The 14,864-nt window shown below is 63.6% G+C and overlaps 1 protein-coding gene across 1 annotated transcript in view; it reads left to right on the forward strand.

The window, feature by feature from the left end:
* Nucleotides 1–397: 397 nt before the first annotated feature.
* Nucleotides 398–14,864, forward strand: part of DTX1 (deltex E3 ubiquitin ligase 1) — a 34,776-nt gene continuing 20,309 nt past the window's right edge. Inside the window, exons 1-2 of the mRNA XM_028527802.2 lie at nt 398–659; nt 1,157–2,170. Coding sequence (XP_028383603.1) covers nt 1,912–2,170 — 259 coding nt within the window. The 5' untranslated portion in view covers nt 398–659; nt 1,157–1,911. The remainder of the gene's footprint in view (nt 660–1,156; nt 2,171–14,864) is intronic.

Below are 14,864 nucleotides of genomic sequence, written 5' to 3' on the forward strand. Positions count from 1 at the left end.
TGATTCCATTCGGCTCTGATGGACCTTGCCAGTCCCACCTCACTCCCCCGCCCAGAGTAGTTGAAGGAGAAGAGAAGACTGGTCTGGAATGGTTTAAGATCTTTCTGTAGGCGATCTCTGGTTCCTATTCATTCATCCGAGCATCTATTGAACGCCTAGTGTGTGCCAGGCCCTGGACTGGGAATGCACAGATGACCAAGTTGCAAGCAGGTGACCAACAGACACCTCACTCCATGCCTTGCGCCCTGCCGGGGGTAAGGAGACCTCCTGGGGTCCCAGGTGGGCCTGGTGGAGGATTTAGGGCGCCCCAGAGATTCGCGTGTCAGCGCCGGCGGCGCTTACGGCCGCGATCTGTCTCCGCCCCTTCCTCCTCCCCGGCCCCCCTCCTCCTTCCCTCCCCTGAGCGCCGCCGCCGCCGCCTCCCACCCGCGGGATCCCGGCGTCCGGCAGCCGGCTCACGCGTCCGTCGGTCGGCGGCGGCGTAGTCTGTCCTCGCGTGGAAAGCCCAGCGCCCTGCGCGCGGCGGCCGTGGGGCCAGGGAGGGAAAAGGAGCGGAGGCGGGACCGCGGCTCCCTCCCACTCCGGGGGGAGCCCAGGAGGCGGCGGTGCCGAAGCGCGAGCCGGGGGAGAGCAGAGGCGAGGCGAGGTGCGGCTAGGCGGTGAGAGCGCGGGGTGCTCCGGGACCCCACCCCCGGCCCCTGGGGGTGGGGGGGGGGGTGGGCGTGCGCGCTGTGGGGAGGTCTGGGCTCGGCAAGGGGGCTCTTACCCCCAGGGCGGGAGCCAGCGACGACCCAGTTCCAGCTTCTCCTCAATGACGCGACCCCCGAGGGGCCTGGGCCGCGCCTGCACCGCCCCCCCCCCATCCCGCGCATCCCCGCGCACCCCCGCGCACCCTGCATCCCTGGCTGGGGGGAGGAGAGCGCTGGGGAAGCTGAGGAGGGGGCGTCGCAGGAGAGAGTGTCGGAAAATCTTTCCCCGGGCTGCAGCCCTGTCTTCAGGCCTGTCCCTGGGGAACGCGGGCTGCGACCCCCCTTAGCCCCCTTGTTGTCCCCCCCCCCATCGGTTCCCCATTGTTCTCAGGCGATCGCTCTCCTGGGAAGGGGGAGGGGGTGCCGCGCTCTATTCTTAAAGGGCCCTCTCTCCTTCTTGTCTCCAGGCAGGTCTCGAGCACGAGTGGGGTGGGGCGTGCCCACGGGCCCCCGCCCCCCTCGCCCCCCGGCGCAGCTCCGGAGCCGCAGCCCGGGCAGGCGGACCGGGGACACGCGCCGCACCCCTCCCCCGTGCGTTCTTCAGCCACCCAGGCCTTCCAGGACACCGTGGAGCGGGGACCAGGGGGGCAGGGACGCCCCCTTCAGCAGGAGCCGTCGGGGGGGCGGACCCCAGACGCGGCCAGCAGCCTCCCTGGAGCCGGGAGCAGGGTCTGGGACGCAGTTGCCGTTTGGGACGCAGAGGGCTGGCTGGGCGCCGCAGAGAGCAGCAGGCTGGGCCGGGCCTCGCGGGTGATAGGCCAGTTGCGCTGACCGGGAAGAAGGACGGGAGACCAGCGGGCAAGAGACTGGACCTAGAGCAGGGGCCGTTGCCTCACTCCCCTGTGCCGGCGGTGGGATCCAAGAAATGCAGAGCCACGTTTCCCCCTGCTAAGAAAGACACTTGCTTTGTGGAGCAGCAGCCTCGATCGGAGACGGCTCTGTCGGCAAGGGGTCCTTGGCGCCTGGAGCACCGCCCTGCCCTCGCTTAACTGAGGCCTCCGGGCCCACAGAGGACAGGCAGGCAGGCAGGCAGAAAGGAGGCCGGCCAGCCCGAGCTGCTGCCCCCCCTCCCCCAGGAAGAGAGGTCGTGCCCCTCCTGCCCCCAGGCCCAGAGGAGCTGGGCCGCCCTAGGGGGGTCCTGGCCCCAGAGGCAGCAGCGGCCATGTCACGGCCAGGCCAGGGTGTCATGATGCCCGTGAACGGGCTGGGCTTCCCGCCGCAGAACGTGGCCCGGGTGGTGGTGTGGGAGTGGCTGAACGAGCACAACCGCTGGCGTCCTTACACGGCCACCGTGTGCCACCACATCGAGAACGTGCTCAAGGAGGACGCTCGCGGCTCCGTGGTCCTGGGGCAGGTGGACAGCCAGCTGGTGCCCTACATCATCGACCTGCAGTCCATGCACCAGTTCCGTCAGGACACCGGTGAGTGCGCCCGCCCCCCCGGCCGCTGGAGGCCACCAGCCCCAGCTCCGCCCTCCCGGTGGGGTGCCGAAATCCCCTGGTGTCCCTGAGGGGGGAGCCTGGAACCTCAGGAAGGCCAGGGGGCCAGTCCACCCTCCCCACCCCTCCCCCCAAAAGGGACAGCCTTGCTGGGCACAGCGTCAGACTTTGGTTCCACCCCAGCCTCTTAGTTGTAGGACCTTTGGCGAGTTGCATCACCACCTACCTCTCTTGGACTCAGTTTCCTCATCTGTGAAACGGGTGCATGGAGAGCTCTGCCCTCCACGCCAGGAGTAAATACAACTGTGCGCCCTGAGCACAGCACGTAGAACGCTGGCACTCAGTGTCCGTAGTAGAAGGACTCTCCGTGGACGTCCTCACTGGATTTCTGTCCCACAACCAGGCAGTTAAGTCTTATGACTGGAGTAGGGTTATTATTAGTCCCATTTTCCGGATGAAGCAACTGAGTCTCACAGAAGCTAAGTGATTGAAACTCAGAGCTGGGATGTGAGCCCGGGCTGCCGAATTCCAGAGCCAAAGCTTGCAGCTGGGCTCCTGCACTGGCTCTGGGTGTCAGTGGCGTTGGGGTGGTGTGATGCTGGGGGAGCCAGGGGGCGAAGGGGTGCTGGTGGCAGTGATGGCGGGGTGGGGTGGCGACGGTGGGGGAGACCGTGTTGGTGGCGATGCCGGCGGGAGAGTTGACTTTGGAAGTGGCGGCGCCGATGGCTGTGTTGGCGGTGGTCTTGGGGGTGGGCAGAGGGAGTGGCGACGATGGGGAGGATGAGGTTGGCGGCAGGGTGGGTGGTCGGTGGTCCTGCGGAAGGTGGCCATAAGAACAGGGGAGGTCCAGTCCCGGCATTTCTGTCTTGGAGACGCGCCGTCCCAGTGGGGATCTCCCTGAGTGGGCACTGCCTGGTGGGCTCTGTCACGAGCGTGGTGGTGGGCTGTGGAGGATGGCGGCTGCCAAAAAATCCTCGTCGTGTGTGATCCCGGGGACCAGCCGGTGAAAGTGTGGGGGTCTTCCTGCGAGTCCCCGGGCGGCACAACTGCGTGTGGTCGCAGCCTTGGAGACAGGAGGGCCGTCCTATCCAATCTGGCAGCCACGTACCCCCTGTGGCTATTTAAATTTATGTTAATGAAAATTAACTAAAATTGAGAATGCCGTTCCCGGCTCCCACTAGCCACATTGCAAGTGCTCAGCAGCCACGTGGGTCTCGTGGCTGAGGCCTGGGCTGGTGCGGGTCCAGAATACCGCCATCACCGCGGAAAGCTCTGGTGGGCGGCGCTGCTCCGGACGCCGCTCGGTGCCTGCAGAGTGGTCGCCGAGCGTGGAGACCCGGGCGAATCCGGTTTACTGATGTGCCTTCTCCGTGCATCGACATTTCCGTAACTCCAGGCACCGACTGCCGCCACTGGTGGTGCCAAGCTTCCATTCATGCCCTCGGACGATCACTTACTGATTTCCGCTGCGTGCGCAACCCCGTGCTCCGCACGAGGCGCCCGCGGGGAGCCGGGCAGACAGGGTGCAGAGGGGCGGTTTACCGCCGCAGGACTCAGGCAGGGGGTCCCGGGGCAGTCGGGGCGCAAAGGAACACGGATAATCAGTTTCAGGTGTGAGAAGGGGACAAAAGTCCGGTTGGCCTGGGGCTGAGGTCACGGGAAGGCTCATCTGAGGAAGGGATATTGGAACGGAAGTCCGAGGAGTAAGCGAGGCGGGCAGTGGCCCAGGCGGAGGGAACAGCCCGTGCAAAGGCCCTGTGGTGCGAAGGAGCGGAGTACAGTCAAGTCCACCGTGTCCAGGGTGCCGCGGCTGGGAGGAAGGGGAAACGCGAGGAGGCGGGGGCGTGGCCTGCGCAGCCACGGAAAGGGCTCTATGTGTGTCGAGCCCGTCCCCACCGCGTCCTCCTGCCTTTCCTTCCAGAGAGGCACCGAGTCCCTGACATATGAGGAGGGCGGCGCACCGCCGGCCACCCTCGCTCAGCGGTTCCCTGGGACCTTCTCCGGTGGAAGGCAGGGGTCTGGCCGCAGAAGGAGGTGGGTTTTCTCACCGGCCGGGTGTGCGGGGGTCTGCAGATTCAGAGTCAGTGCTGGGTGGGAAATGCGCAGGGCCTGGCTGCGGACGGGGTTCCCCAGAAGAGGGGCCAGCCCCGCCCCCTCGCTGCCTCGCTGGCCAGTTTGTCTTTGATTCCCCCCTTGAGGGCCCCTTTTCGGTTCGCAGCGCCCCCACTTGAGTCCTGTCGCGTCACAGCCCTGCTGGGTCCCCCAGGCGCTCAGTCACTTCCTCACACCCCCTCCCGGAGCCGCTCACTCCACACCTGCCCCTGTTTGCCGGAAAAGGGAAAAAAAGGAAAAGCACTCATCACCCCCTCCTCCCCACCACGGGCTCCTGGGAGCCTGCCCAGACCCCTAGCGAGGGAGGAAGGCCTGGGAACCGGCGGGGCTGGCAGGGACCGGGAATGATGGAAAAGTACTGGAGGGGTGGGCACGGCGCTTCCCCACCAGACGTGTGGTAGTGTGAGCCCCACACCTCCCAGGAGCAAAAACTTCAAGAGAGGACGCCTCATCCTCAATGTTGATGGTCCAGGGAAGACCTTTGGGCAGGGGTCCTGTCCTGTCCAGGCCTCAGTTTCCACATCTGCGAAATGGGCAACCGTCACGTTGTTTTTAGCCAGGTGGTTGGGTTGATGGAGAGACCCGAGGCTGTTACCTTATCCCACAAACCTTGACTCATCGCCCGCCACCTGCCTAGCGTGTGCTGAGTACTACGGGTGCACAGGAGAGTGGGAGACTCTGAATTTTAAAAGGATTACGGTTCTCTCTCTCTCTCTCTCTCTCTCTCTCACACACACACGCACGCGCACACAAAACCATGTAAGGCTGTGAAACCCAAAGCTTGCATATATGTCCTGAAATGGACACAGCTTCTATCTAGATTTTCTCATTGTAAAATTCTTTTTTTAAAGATTTTATTTATTTATTTTTAGAGAGGGAAGGGAGGGAGAAAGAGAGAGAGAAACATCAATGTGGGGTTGCTGGGGGCCGTGGCCTGCAACCCAGGCATGTGCCCTGACTGGGAATCGAACCTGTGACACTTTGGTTCACAGCTGGCGCTCAGTCCACTGAGCTACGTCAGCCAGGGCTCCTTGTAAAATTCTTGGTCAGCTCACTGAGGCTGCACTTCTGTGCTGGGGGTAGAGCTGCAGGCCCCGCTCTGCTAGTGCCCTCACACTGGAGCCAGTGGGCATCCCGACAAGGTCGGGGAGTAGATGTCCCGCCTCCGTGGGCCCCGCAGCCTCCGTGGAAACAGCCGGACTCTGCCGTCGCGGTGTCAGAGCAGCCGAGGGTGGGATGTGTGTGATTGAAGGCGACCGTGTCCTCCCGAAGCTGGATGGCTTCCTCTAATGTCCACGGGTCCTGAAATAATATTTTTCCTTCTTTCAACCATTTAAAAATGTAAAAACCACTCTCAGCCCTCGAGCCGTGCAAAAGCCCGCGGGAGGCAGATCTAGCCCGAGGGCCGCAGCTGGCCACCCCTGCCCTCTCCTGCTCTTGACCTGCCCCTGTGGGGTGGGTCAATGCGGGCGCCACGGCTCGCCCGGCGCGGCATATGCAGAAACACATGCCTTGTGGTGCATGCTGGGATAGGGTCACGTGCGTGTGCAGACACATACGCACCACCAACCCGTTTGCACACCACTGACCCACCGATGCCCTGTCTACACGCCCATCACACAGCCAGTAAAGGGAAGCCCAGGGGTCAGGCTCCGGCCACAGGGGGGAGGCCAGGCCGGGCCAGGCCGGGTCCCCTGGGGCTGCTGTTTGTTCAGCCGGTGGCCCCTCCCCTCCCCCCTCCTGGGCTGTTTGTACTGCTCCCCACGGCGTGTGAGGTCCCTTTGAAGGCAGGCAGGTCCGGAGCCGCGTGGAGGGGAAATGCTGTGACCCTGGGCCACGTGATCTGCGCTCACTCCCAGTGGTGTCCCCCCGTGAGGCCACAGCTTCCCCGAGGGTCATTGGCCACCTCCGCCCCACGCTCCCACTTCCGCCCAGGACCTCACCCAGAGCCTGGATTTTCCACCCGGTCCCCACAGCTGGACAGAGATGGGACTGAGCCGCTTCCCGGGCAATTTCCAGATTGTGCCGTGGACTCACACGGCCGGGGGCAGAGGGGAGGGCCACCTCTCCGCCTGACTGGGGCCCCCTAGCCTCCTCTCCCTCTGCTGCTGGGGGCACCGTGGAAGCCCATTCTGCAGGTGGGACAGCTGAGGCTGGGAGAGGCCGGGCTGGGGACTGCCCACCAGTGCTGTCCCCAGGGCTCAGAACACAGCTGTGCCTGTGCTCCCAGGCCATCAGGCTGGAGTCACAGGTGGCGGCCGGCGTCAGCCTCTCCCCAGCCTGCATCCCCCGTTCTGTGGGTGGCCTGGGCCCCACTCCGGCCTGGCCGCTGCCGTCGTGGGAACATCCTGTCTGAAGACACCTTCATTCAGGCTGTCGGGGGACTGGGCAGGGTGCCCAGATGGAGGGGCAGTCCGTCCCCACCAGGGCAAGCACTGCTGGAGTCTAGACTCCTAGGCAGGTCATGACACAGACAGAAGACTGGGGCCCAGCCGGGCTGGTGTGGGTCAGTGGATTGAGCGCCTGCCTGCAAGCCAAAAGGTCACTGGTTCGATTCCCTGTCAGGGCACGTGCCTGGGTTGTGCGCCAGGTCCCCAGTTGGGGGCACATGAGAGGCAGCCAGTCGATGTATCTCTCACATGTTGATATTTCTCTCCCTCTCACCATCCCTCCCCTTCTCTCAAATAATTAATACCATCTTAAAAAAAAAAGACTGAAGTCCAGAGAGGGTGAGTAACTTGCCCAAGGTAACACAGCCAACCCATCCTGACCTGGAACCTAGGCCTCTCAGACAGTTCTCAGTGCTGGGCTGAGAAAGGCCCCTCCCCCTTCTCCCTTGGCACCTCTGTTGGGGCTTGTTATCAGGGTGTCCACCAAGGCAGGGACAGCCAGTGCAACCCCAGAGGCCCCCAGGGCCAGCTCCCTCATTACAGGGCCCCTGGGGACCCGCTCCCAGCCAGGCTCGAAGGCCCCTGGAGCTGGGCCTGGCATCAGGGCAAGCAGGAGCCTGCGTGTCTGGGTGGGGAGGTGCCTGCCCCGTGGTGGCACAGGTCCCACGCCTCCGTGCATGGGTGTCTTTCATCCCCACCTGCCACACTGCCTCCGTTGCCACCATTGCAGACCCCCGCCCTGGGCGGCTGGCTGCTCAGCTTGCTCCGGAAGCCTCCTCTGACACCACACACTCATCCTCACTTGCATCTGACAGTCGGCGGTGCCTGCTCAGCACAGGCCGGGGGCTGAGTCCCGGGGACTCGGAGAGAAGGACAGGGCCCCTGCCCGGTTGATTCCAGGGCCCAGGGCGGCAAAGGCAGAGCGTATGGTGGGAATGGCAGCCCAGCCCCCCGACTCCTGAGGCCACAGATAGAGACCCGAGTTCCAGCCTGGGCCTGGCTCCGTGACCCGGGGCAAGACTCTTAACCTCTCTGAGCCTCAGTACCCTCCTCTGAAAATGGAAATAAGAACAGTCCCCACCCAAGAGGGTTGTCACAAGGACTAAATGTGATAATGGCAGGTAAAGCACAAAGAATATTGCTTTGCACATAGTTTACACTCTTGCACAAGTCGGGGAAAGATGTACATGCCTCATAGGAGAGGCACAGGTAGCCTTTGGCCAGCTGATGTGGGCAGTGAGTGTGTGCCTCAGGCCTCTGAGGGGGAGGACTTCCTGGAGGAGGAGTCCCTCGAGGGTCTGCATGGTTTGAGGAACCCTTTGAGGTGGAGGGAGCAGCATCTGCAAGGTCCTGGAGAAGACCTCAGGCTTGGGTGGAACAGGGAGGCTGGGAGAGGAGAGAGGAGGAGGAGGGAGGGGTTAAGGGAGGCCTCTTGGGTCCCTCGGGGCCTGGCTGGGCCGCCAGCTGCTGCTCTTTAGTGGCTGGGCCCCGCGGGACCCAGAGCCACGCCGCAGAGCCAGCCTCGTTAGTGTGGGTCCTTGGAGGCCAGAGCCGGCGCAGGCCGGGCAGCAGGGGCTGATGCAGACACTTCCTGACAGCCCGCCCGGCTCCCTCCACCCGGCCGGCCGGCATCACCCCACCTGACACACAGCGCAGCGGAGGCGCCCAGGGTGGGCGCCACCTGCCCAAGCTGGGGAGAGGTGGGTCAGAGTTTCAGAGCCAGGTCTGCAAGGCCCACCTTCCCGACCCACCCCAGGCCCGGCTGTCCCAGCACCTTGGACAGCGGCGCCAGCGCCAGGCCCACTCCAGCAGGGCTGGGGGTGAGGGAGCCCTGGTCAGGTCCTCCTCCCAGCCCCCCACCTCACACACACACACACACACACACACTCACTCACACACTCCCTGCCCCCCTTCTCCTCTCTCCACCCTGTCCTGCTCTCCCCCAGCCCCCCAGCCTCAGGTCCAGGGGAGCTGGGCAGAGCGACCTGCAGACGCCGGAGGTGATGCAGCCATGATGGGAGAGGGGGTTGGGGCGGGGAGGTGATAGGGAAGGCCACGGGACCTGAGAGTGGGCAGGGAGGTGGTGGGGGCCGTGACTGGGACTATTAACGGTGAGGTGGAGTGGGGGGCATGAGAGAGGGCCAGATGGGGGGGTAACAGCGGCTGCCTGCTAGGGGGAGAGGGGACAGGGGTGCTGTGTGGAGGGTGGTGAAGATGGTGATAGTCAAGGGGTGCCATGGGGGTGCTACTGGGGAGGTGCGAGAGGACGTGGAGGATGTGGAGTAATGAGCAGGGGCCGGCATGGGCGGTGACAGGGCAGCACTGGGCACTGTGGAGGCCGTGGACAGTGGGGCCCCCAGCCTCCCCCTCAGTGTGGGGCTGTCCGTAAGTGGAGGGTGCCCAGAGCCCTTCCTCCCCCCGCCTCTGCATCTCTCTCTTCCCGCTTACGCTTGCATCACCCTCAGTGGGAGCCTCTGGACAGCCCCCAGGTCCCCAGACAGCCTCCCCTCCACCAGCCCACCCAGCACCCCAGTTGACACCGACACCCCCAACCCCCAGCTGCCCCTTCCTGATACCCACTGAGGACAGGGGGCCCCGAATCTGCACAGTCTGCCTCCGGGAGCCTGGCTGGTGAGGCCCAGACCCCTGGCTTCCCAGCTGCTCTCACGGGATGGAAGGTGGGGGAGGGGCACGTGAATCTGAGTAAACCACACTCGCCCCTCAGCCTCAGTTTCCTCCTCTGTAATATGGGTCCAACGACATCACCTGTCCCCCGTGGGACTGTGGTCAGTGTGTGTGCATTCGTTCAGCAGGAATTTAATGAGCACCTGCTGTGTGCCAGACACCGTCCTTGGCACCGGGGTGCCACAGTGAATAGGACAGACACAGATTCTGTGTGTGGTGGGGGGCGGGGGAGGTGATAGGTGTGATACCGGAGGCCAGACACAGCCGCAGAGAGGTGCCGGGATGTGGGGCTGTTCCTGACCTTGGAGCCCCGGGAGCTGCCAGGCTGGGGTCCAGTCTCCCCAGGGTCCTGTGTGGCCGCGTCCCTTCTGGCCCGGTGCCTCTCCCTCTCGGGGTCCCTCCCACACTCCCTCTGGAGCAGCTCTGGGTGCCACCTCCACCTGCCCGGGCAGTAGTGGCAGGCGGGTGATGAGGCACCAGAGGGAGTCTGGCACCAGGCCCGGGCTCCGAGCGCCCTGAAATGCAGAACAAAGGACGAGCCAATCAAGGGAGGCAGTGCCAGCGGCCAGGACAGTCCTGCCAGCAGCCGCAGCAGAGCCACCTCTTCTCCCGGTGACAGGCTGGGCCCCCGCCGCCACGGAGCCCCTGTCCCCTCTCCCTCTGACTGCAGGCAGAGCATGCCAGGGGAAGCAGGGCGCTTACCGGAGATGGCACCGCTGAGGAGCCCTCCTCGGTTCCTCTCTCCCGGGGAACAAAGCTTCATTCATGCCAAGGTGCTCGTCACCTGGCACCGTGGGAACGGAAGGCAAGGGGCCTGGAGTCAAGATGCAGCTCTAACTTGTCGGTGACCTGGGCCACGTCTCTGTCTGTCTTGTCTGTCTATCTGGGACACACTTTCCCCACCTAAGCAGAGGCTGAAAATTCAGAGGGTTACAGCTTATAGAAAGGTGTGCCGTGTCTGGGAAGGCAGAGGTTCGCAACTGTGGTTCTCTAGGACCCGGTGCATAGTAGGTGCTCAGTAAACACTTAAGGACACGCACCAGGCCGCTGTGACTCAGCTTCTGCTAACTGTTGCCAAGAGGGCCGATTCCCGTGGCCGCATCTTTGGATATTTTGGGATCGTTGAAATCCAGACTTCAGTGAGTCCACCGCAGTTTTGTAAATGCCTCGTCATTATATTTTTAAAATGTAAATCGTATGCGGACGAAAATCGCATTCACTGCCAACTTGTTATCTCCAGCCCAGTCATTGGTCACACACAGGTGCCCTCATGTGTATTTGGTCATTCACTGCCATTCACTTGCTCACTCACTCATTCATTCATTCACTCATTCATTCATTCAGCTAGCATTTTCCAAGTGCCCACCTCCCTGTGCTCCTGGATGCTGAGGTGGCGGAAGGCCAGTCTGGCCTGTGACAGGCTCCCAGGCTGGAGAGACCACAGAAGCCTGTGTGTGTAGCGAGCGCTGGGCTTTCTCGGGAGTACTACAGGTACCCGTTGCCATGGAGCCCCAAGAAGGGAGTGGTCCCTCCAACGGGGGGCGGAGATGAGGCCAAGAGGAGGGAGAGTGCTCGGGCTGAACCAGGAAGACTGCGTAGAACCTCATCAGGAAGGAAAACGGGGTGGGCAGGTGGAAGGACATCCCAGACACAGGGAACAGCATGTGCAGGCGCGCAGAGGCACAGCCGTGTGGTGAGAGCGTGCGGCTGTGCAGGCTGCCTGGGGGATGGGTCTCAAGGATGAGCCGAAGAGCTGAGACTGAGTCCTGAGGGCACCGGGGAGCTCTCGAGGGCTGTTAGGCAAAGGAGAGATGTGGTCAGACTTGAGTTTGTGGAAGATCCTTCTAGGTGCCGTGTGAGAACGTGTTACAGGGTCCAAAGGGTGGAAGGCGGGACACAGGACAGAGGCTACCGTCTAGGCAAGCAGTACTGGTGGCTCGGACCGGGGTGGTGGCGGCAGTGAAAGTGGAGGGAAGTTCCAGTCTGGCTGGGTGAAATGCCGGCTTCATAGCTCCGTAGCTGTGTGACTCTGGACCAGTCACTTCACCTCTCTGTGCTTCAGCATGTGTACAGGGCGATGCTAGCAACGGTATCTGCTCTGCAGAGGAGTGTGTGCATGGAGTTGATACACAGGAAGCACTTAGCACAGTGCCTGGCACACAGTAGGTGCTCTGTGTTTACTGCTTCTACCTCCACTGCTACGAGTAGTCCTAGGACTGTTGTGTCTGTCTCACAGATGAGGAAGGAGAGGCTTGGGAAGGTCGGGCCAGCTGCCCAGGGCCACGCAGGGTCCAGGGGGCAGAATACTGTTCCGCTCCTTCTGTTCCCCACCCCCTGCTTTCCTGCTCTGGGGCGTTGCCTCTGTGCCCCGGGGGGCTGATCCCCAGTAGACTGGAAGCCAGGTGACTGGGAAGCCCCCACACAGCCCCTAAAGTGGGCGGAACCAGCTGCCACCTGCCTGCCAATTCCAGGCTGAGGGCATTTTAAAACCCACTTGAAAACAGAGACGACTCTGAGTGCCCTGCAGCCCCTCAGCCTCCCCCACCCCCCTGCCTCCTCTCCAACACCCCAGCCTGGCAGGCAGCAGGCCTGGGGAGCCGGGGCCGGCTTCAAACCTGCAGAAACCGCTAATGGGCCGCCGCTCAGCCTGACGAGTCCCCCGGGAGCGTTTGGTGGGAAACAGAACACTGCGGGCTCATCGATCACAGGGCAGGAGGGGTGACACCCTGCCCGTCGATGGCGGTTCGAATCCCAGCTCCAGCCACGGCCCCAGCTGGACCGCCCATGCCTCCCCAAGAAGCCCTGGGAGTCGGCCAGCTACGCAGGTCACCAGCTGATGGGGGAGGGGAGTGCGTCAGGGAGAGGGCGTGTGCCACAAAAATGTGTTCTCGGAGCGCAAACGGTTGTTATGACGGCACTTCTGGGTTGGTGGAGGATTCGGTAAAGTCCCTTACTGGGGCCCAGCATCCAGTGGGTGCTCAATTCATGCTTAATCCTCTACCCAAGCCCTCGTCACAGGCCCCAGCGTGCAGCGGGGCTCCCCCCACCTGACAGGATGTCCCATGACTGCCTCCCACAGACCCCCTTCCCGTCAGGGCCTGGGTGCCCCCAAGCTGAGGTCACTTCCCTCCGGGAAGCCACCCCCGGGGGAGGGGCCCCCTGCTGGGCCTTGGGGCTGGCCCAGCCCAGGGAGGAGCCCTCTGGAGGCCGAGGGGCAGGCGGGAGGGCTCAGGGCTGCCCGTCTCTCTACACGAACAGCTTCTTCTCCAGGCAGAAGCTAGGGCCTGAGACACCCACACGCCCAGCTGTAGGCAGAGGGTCAGGTCAGGACCACGTTCTCAGGGCAGGCATTCACAGCAAAACAACGGAGGGCAAAGTTGAGGTAGTGAGCTCCCCGTCACTGGAGGTAGCCTAGACTGGGCTACCACTTGACACATTGAACCCTTCCGAACCAGTCCTCTCTGGCCTCCCCCTTACTCCATGAATGGAACATCCTTCCCAACCCTCCCAAGATTACAATTTCTCTGAGCCTCGGTCGCCTCAGCTGTAAAATGGCAATAATTCTGGTCCCTCCCCGGAAGGAACCGGGTGAGCTAGGAAAGTACTGAGCACAGCACCTGGCACGCAGCTGTGCGCAGTGAACGCTGGCTCTACGGGCGTTTCGGTGGCTGCTGTCCGCCCTCGTGGTCTCCCCCCTCCGCTCTCCCTGTCCCCTGGCCTCGCTCTCCTGCCTTAACTCTCCACAAGCGTCTCAGCCTCTAGGTTTCAGGATTTTATTTCGTTATGTCTCCAAATGCATTCTCTCTCAGCCCCCAGCTGTCCTGTGTCCGCCTCGGCGTCCCCCCCTTTTCATCGTGGCCTCTCTGGCAGCCTCCCTGGCGTGTGTGTCTCTCACACGCCCCCCCCCCCCGCCCCGGGTCTCCATCTCTCGTCTCTGCCCCAGGCGTGGCCTGGTCACTCACTGGCTGCAGTGGCCGTGGCCACCCCCACACCCGCTCTCAGAGGCCCAGCTCCCGCAGCCCTCCAGCTGACAGCTGGCCAAAGCCCCTTTCCCCTCGGCTCCGCTGGAACAAGACTGGAATGTTTCAACCAAACAGTCCCGAGAAACGGAGGCGGGGGTGGGGGACGGGCCACAGCAGATGCACACAAACAGGCCCAGAGGCGGCACGTACTTGACACAGGTTTCCATGCGCCATGGGGACGCAGGCCCTCGTGGCCAGCGCAGCCGGGGGGCCCTGAAGGCCCCGGCGGGGGCGGGGGCGGGAGGCCGTCTGCTCAAAGACACCCAGCAGTGTGGGGCGGCGAGAGAGCCCATCCACGTCTCCAGGCCCCCCCCCACCCCGGCTGCGGCCCTTCCCGTCCCCCAGGCTGAAGAACCTCCAGCCCCATCTTAGACCCATTGTTCTGGCTGGAAATCTAGGCCAAGGCCACTGTGGAGGAGAAGGAACATTTCCGCCTCTGCTGCCTTGGAAATCTCGAGATCGCAGCCCAGGCAGGTCACCAGGGGAGCAGCTGGCCCCCTCGGTCTGGGCCGGGGCCAGCGTGAGCCGGGGAGGTGGACCAGCAGGCTGACGCGAGGCGGCGGCGGCAGGCATGGCGGGGTGCGGGGCCCGGCAGGGCGGGCAGCCGCTGCCCTAATTACTCCGACTCCCCAGGTTCCGATCTCGTCTGAAGAGGACTCCAGGGACGCAGCCTTTAATAACTACCAGTAAACAGGCAGGAAAATCGATACCCTGGTAAACAGAGCCCTGGAGAGAGGGCCAGCTGGGCTGGCTGGCCCAGCCCTGGCCCAGCCCACAGAGTCTTTGCTGCAGAGCTGGCCGGTGCTGCCCTTCGACCGCGTGCCACCCCCACACCTGGGGCCCCAGGTGTGCCGGGCCCCTGCTCCAGCCTCCACTCCCTCTCCATCAAGGCCGGCTCCCGCTCCCTCCCGCTCCATCTGAGCCCTGAGCCGTGCCAAGTAGGCTGCCTGGTTCAGTTGCAAACGTCCCCTGGGTGCCAGGCCTTGGACCTGGAGCTGGTAACCCCGGTCTGGTCCTCGTCCTCCTGAAAGCCACCCGCCCGCCAGGCAGGAAGAGTGAAAGCAAAAATGAGTAGCGAGCGGCCGTGCGAGGATGGGTGTCCCACAAAACGCTGCGTGTGCGCGCCCACCACAGCAGCAGCGCAGGAAAGCACTTGCCGGAGTGGGTGCGCACGTGGGGGGTTGTGTCGGATGAACAGGAGTCCGTGGAGTGAGCAGGGAGCCCAGAGGGAGGATGTGGGTGGTGCGTGCAGTAACAACGGCCGTCTCAGCTGACCTCCACCAAGCGCGTCCTGCAGCCGAGCGCTCTGCTGAGCCCCTGCGACCTGCATCGTCTCCCTTCGCCCCACCATTGGGGGCTCCGTCCCCGTTTCACAGAGGCGAACCCTGAGGCTGCAGGTGGAGGAGGCAGCATTCGCGCAGGGCCTGTGAGACTTCTGAGCTCTCTCAGCCACTTCACTTCACTCTG

This window comes from Phyllostomus discolor, chromosome 13, assembly GCF_004126475.2.
Source record: "Phyllostomus discolor isolate MPI-MPIP mPhyDis1 chromosome 13, mPhyDis1.pri.v3, whole genome shotgun sequence".
Classification (NCBI taxonomy): domain Eukaryota; kingdom Metazoa; phylum Chordata; class Mammalia; order Chiroptera; family Phyllostomidae; genus Phyllostomus; species Phyllostomus discolor.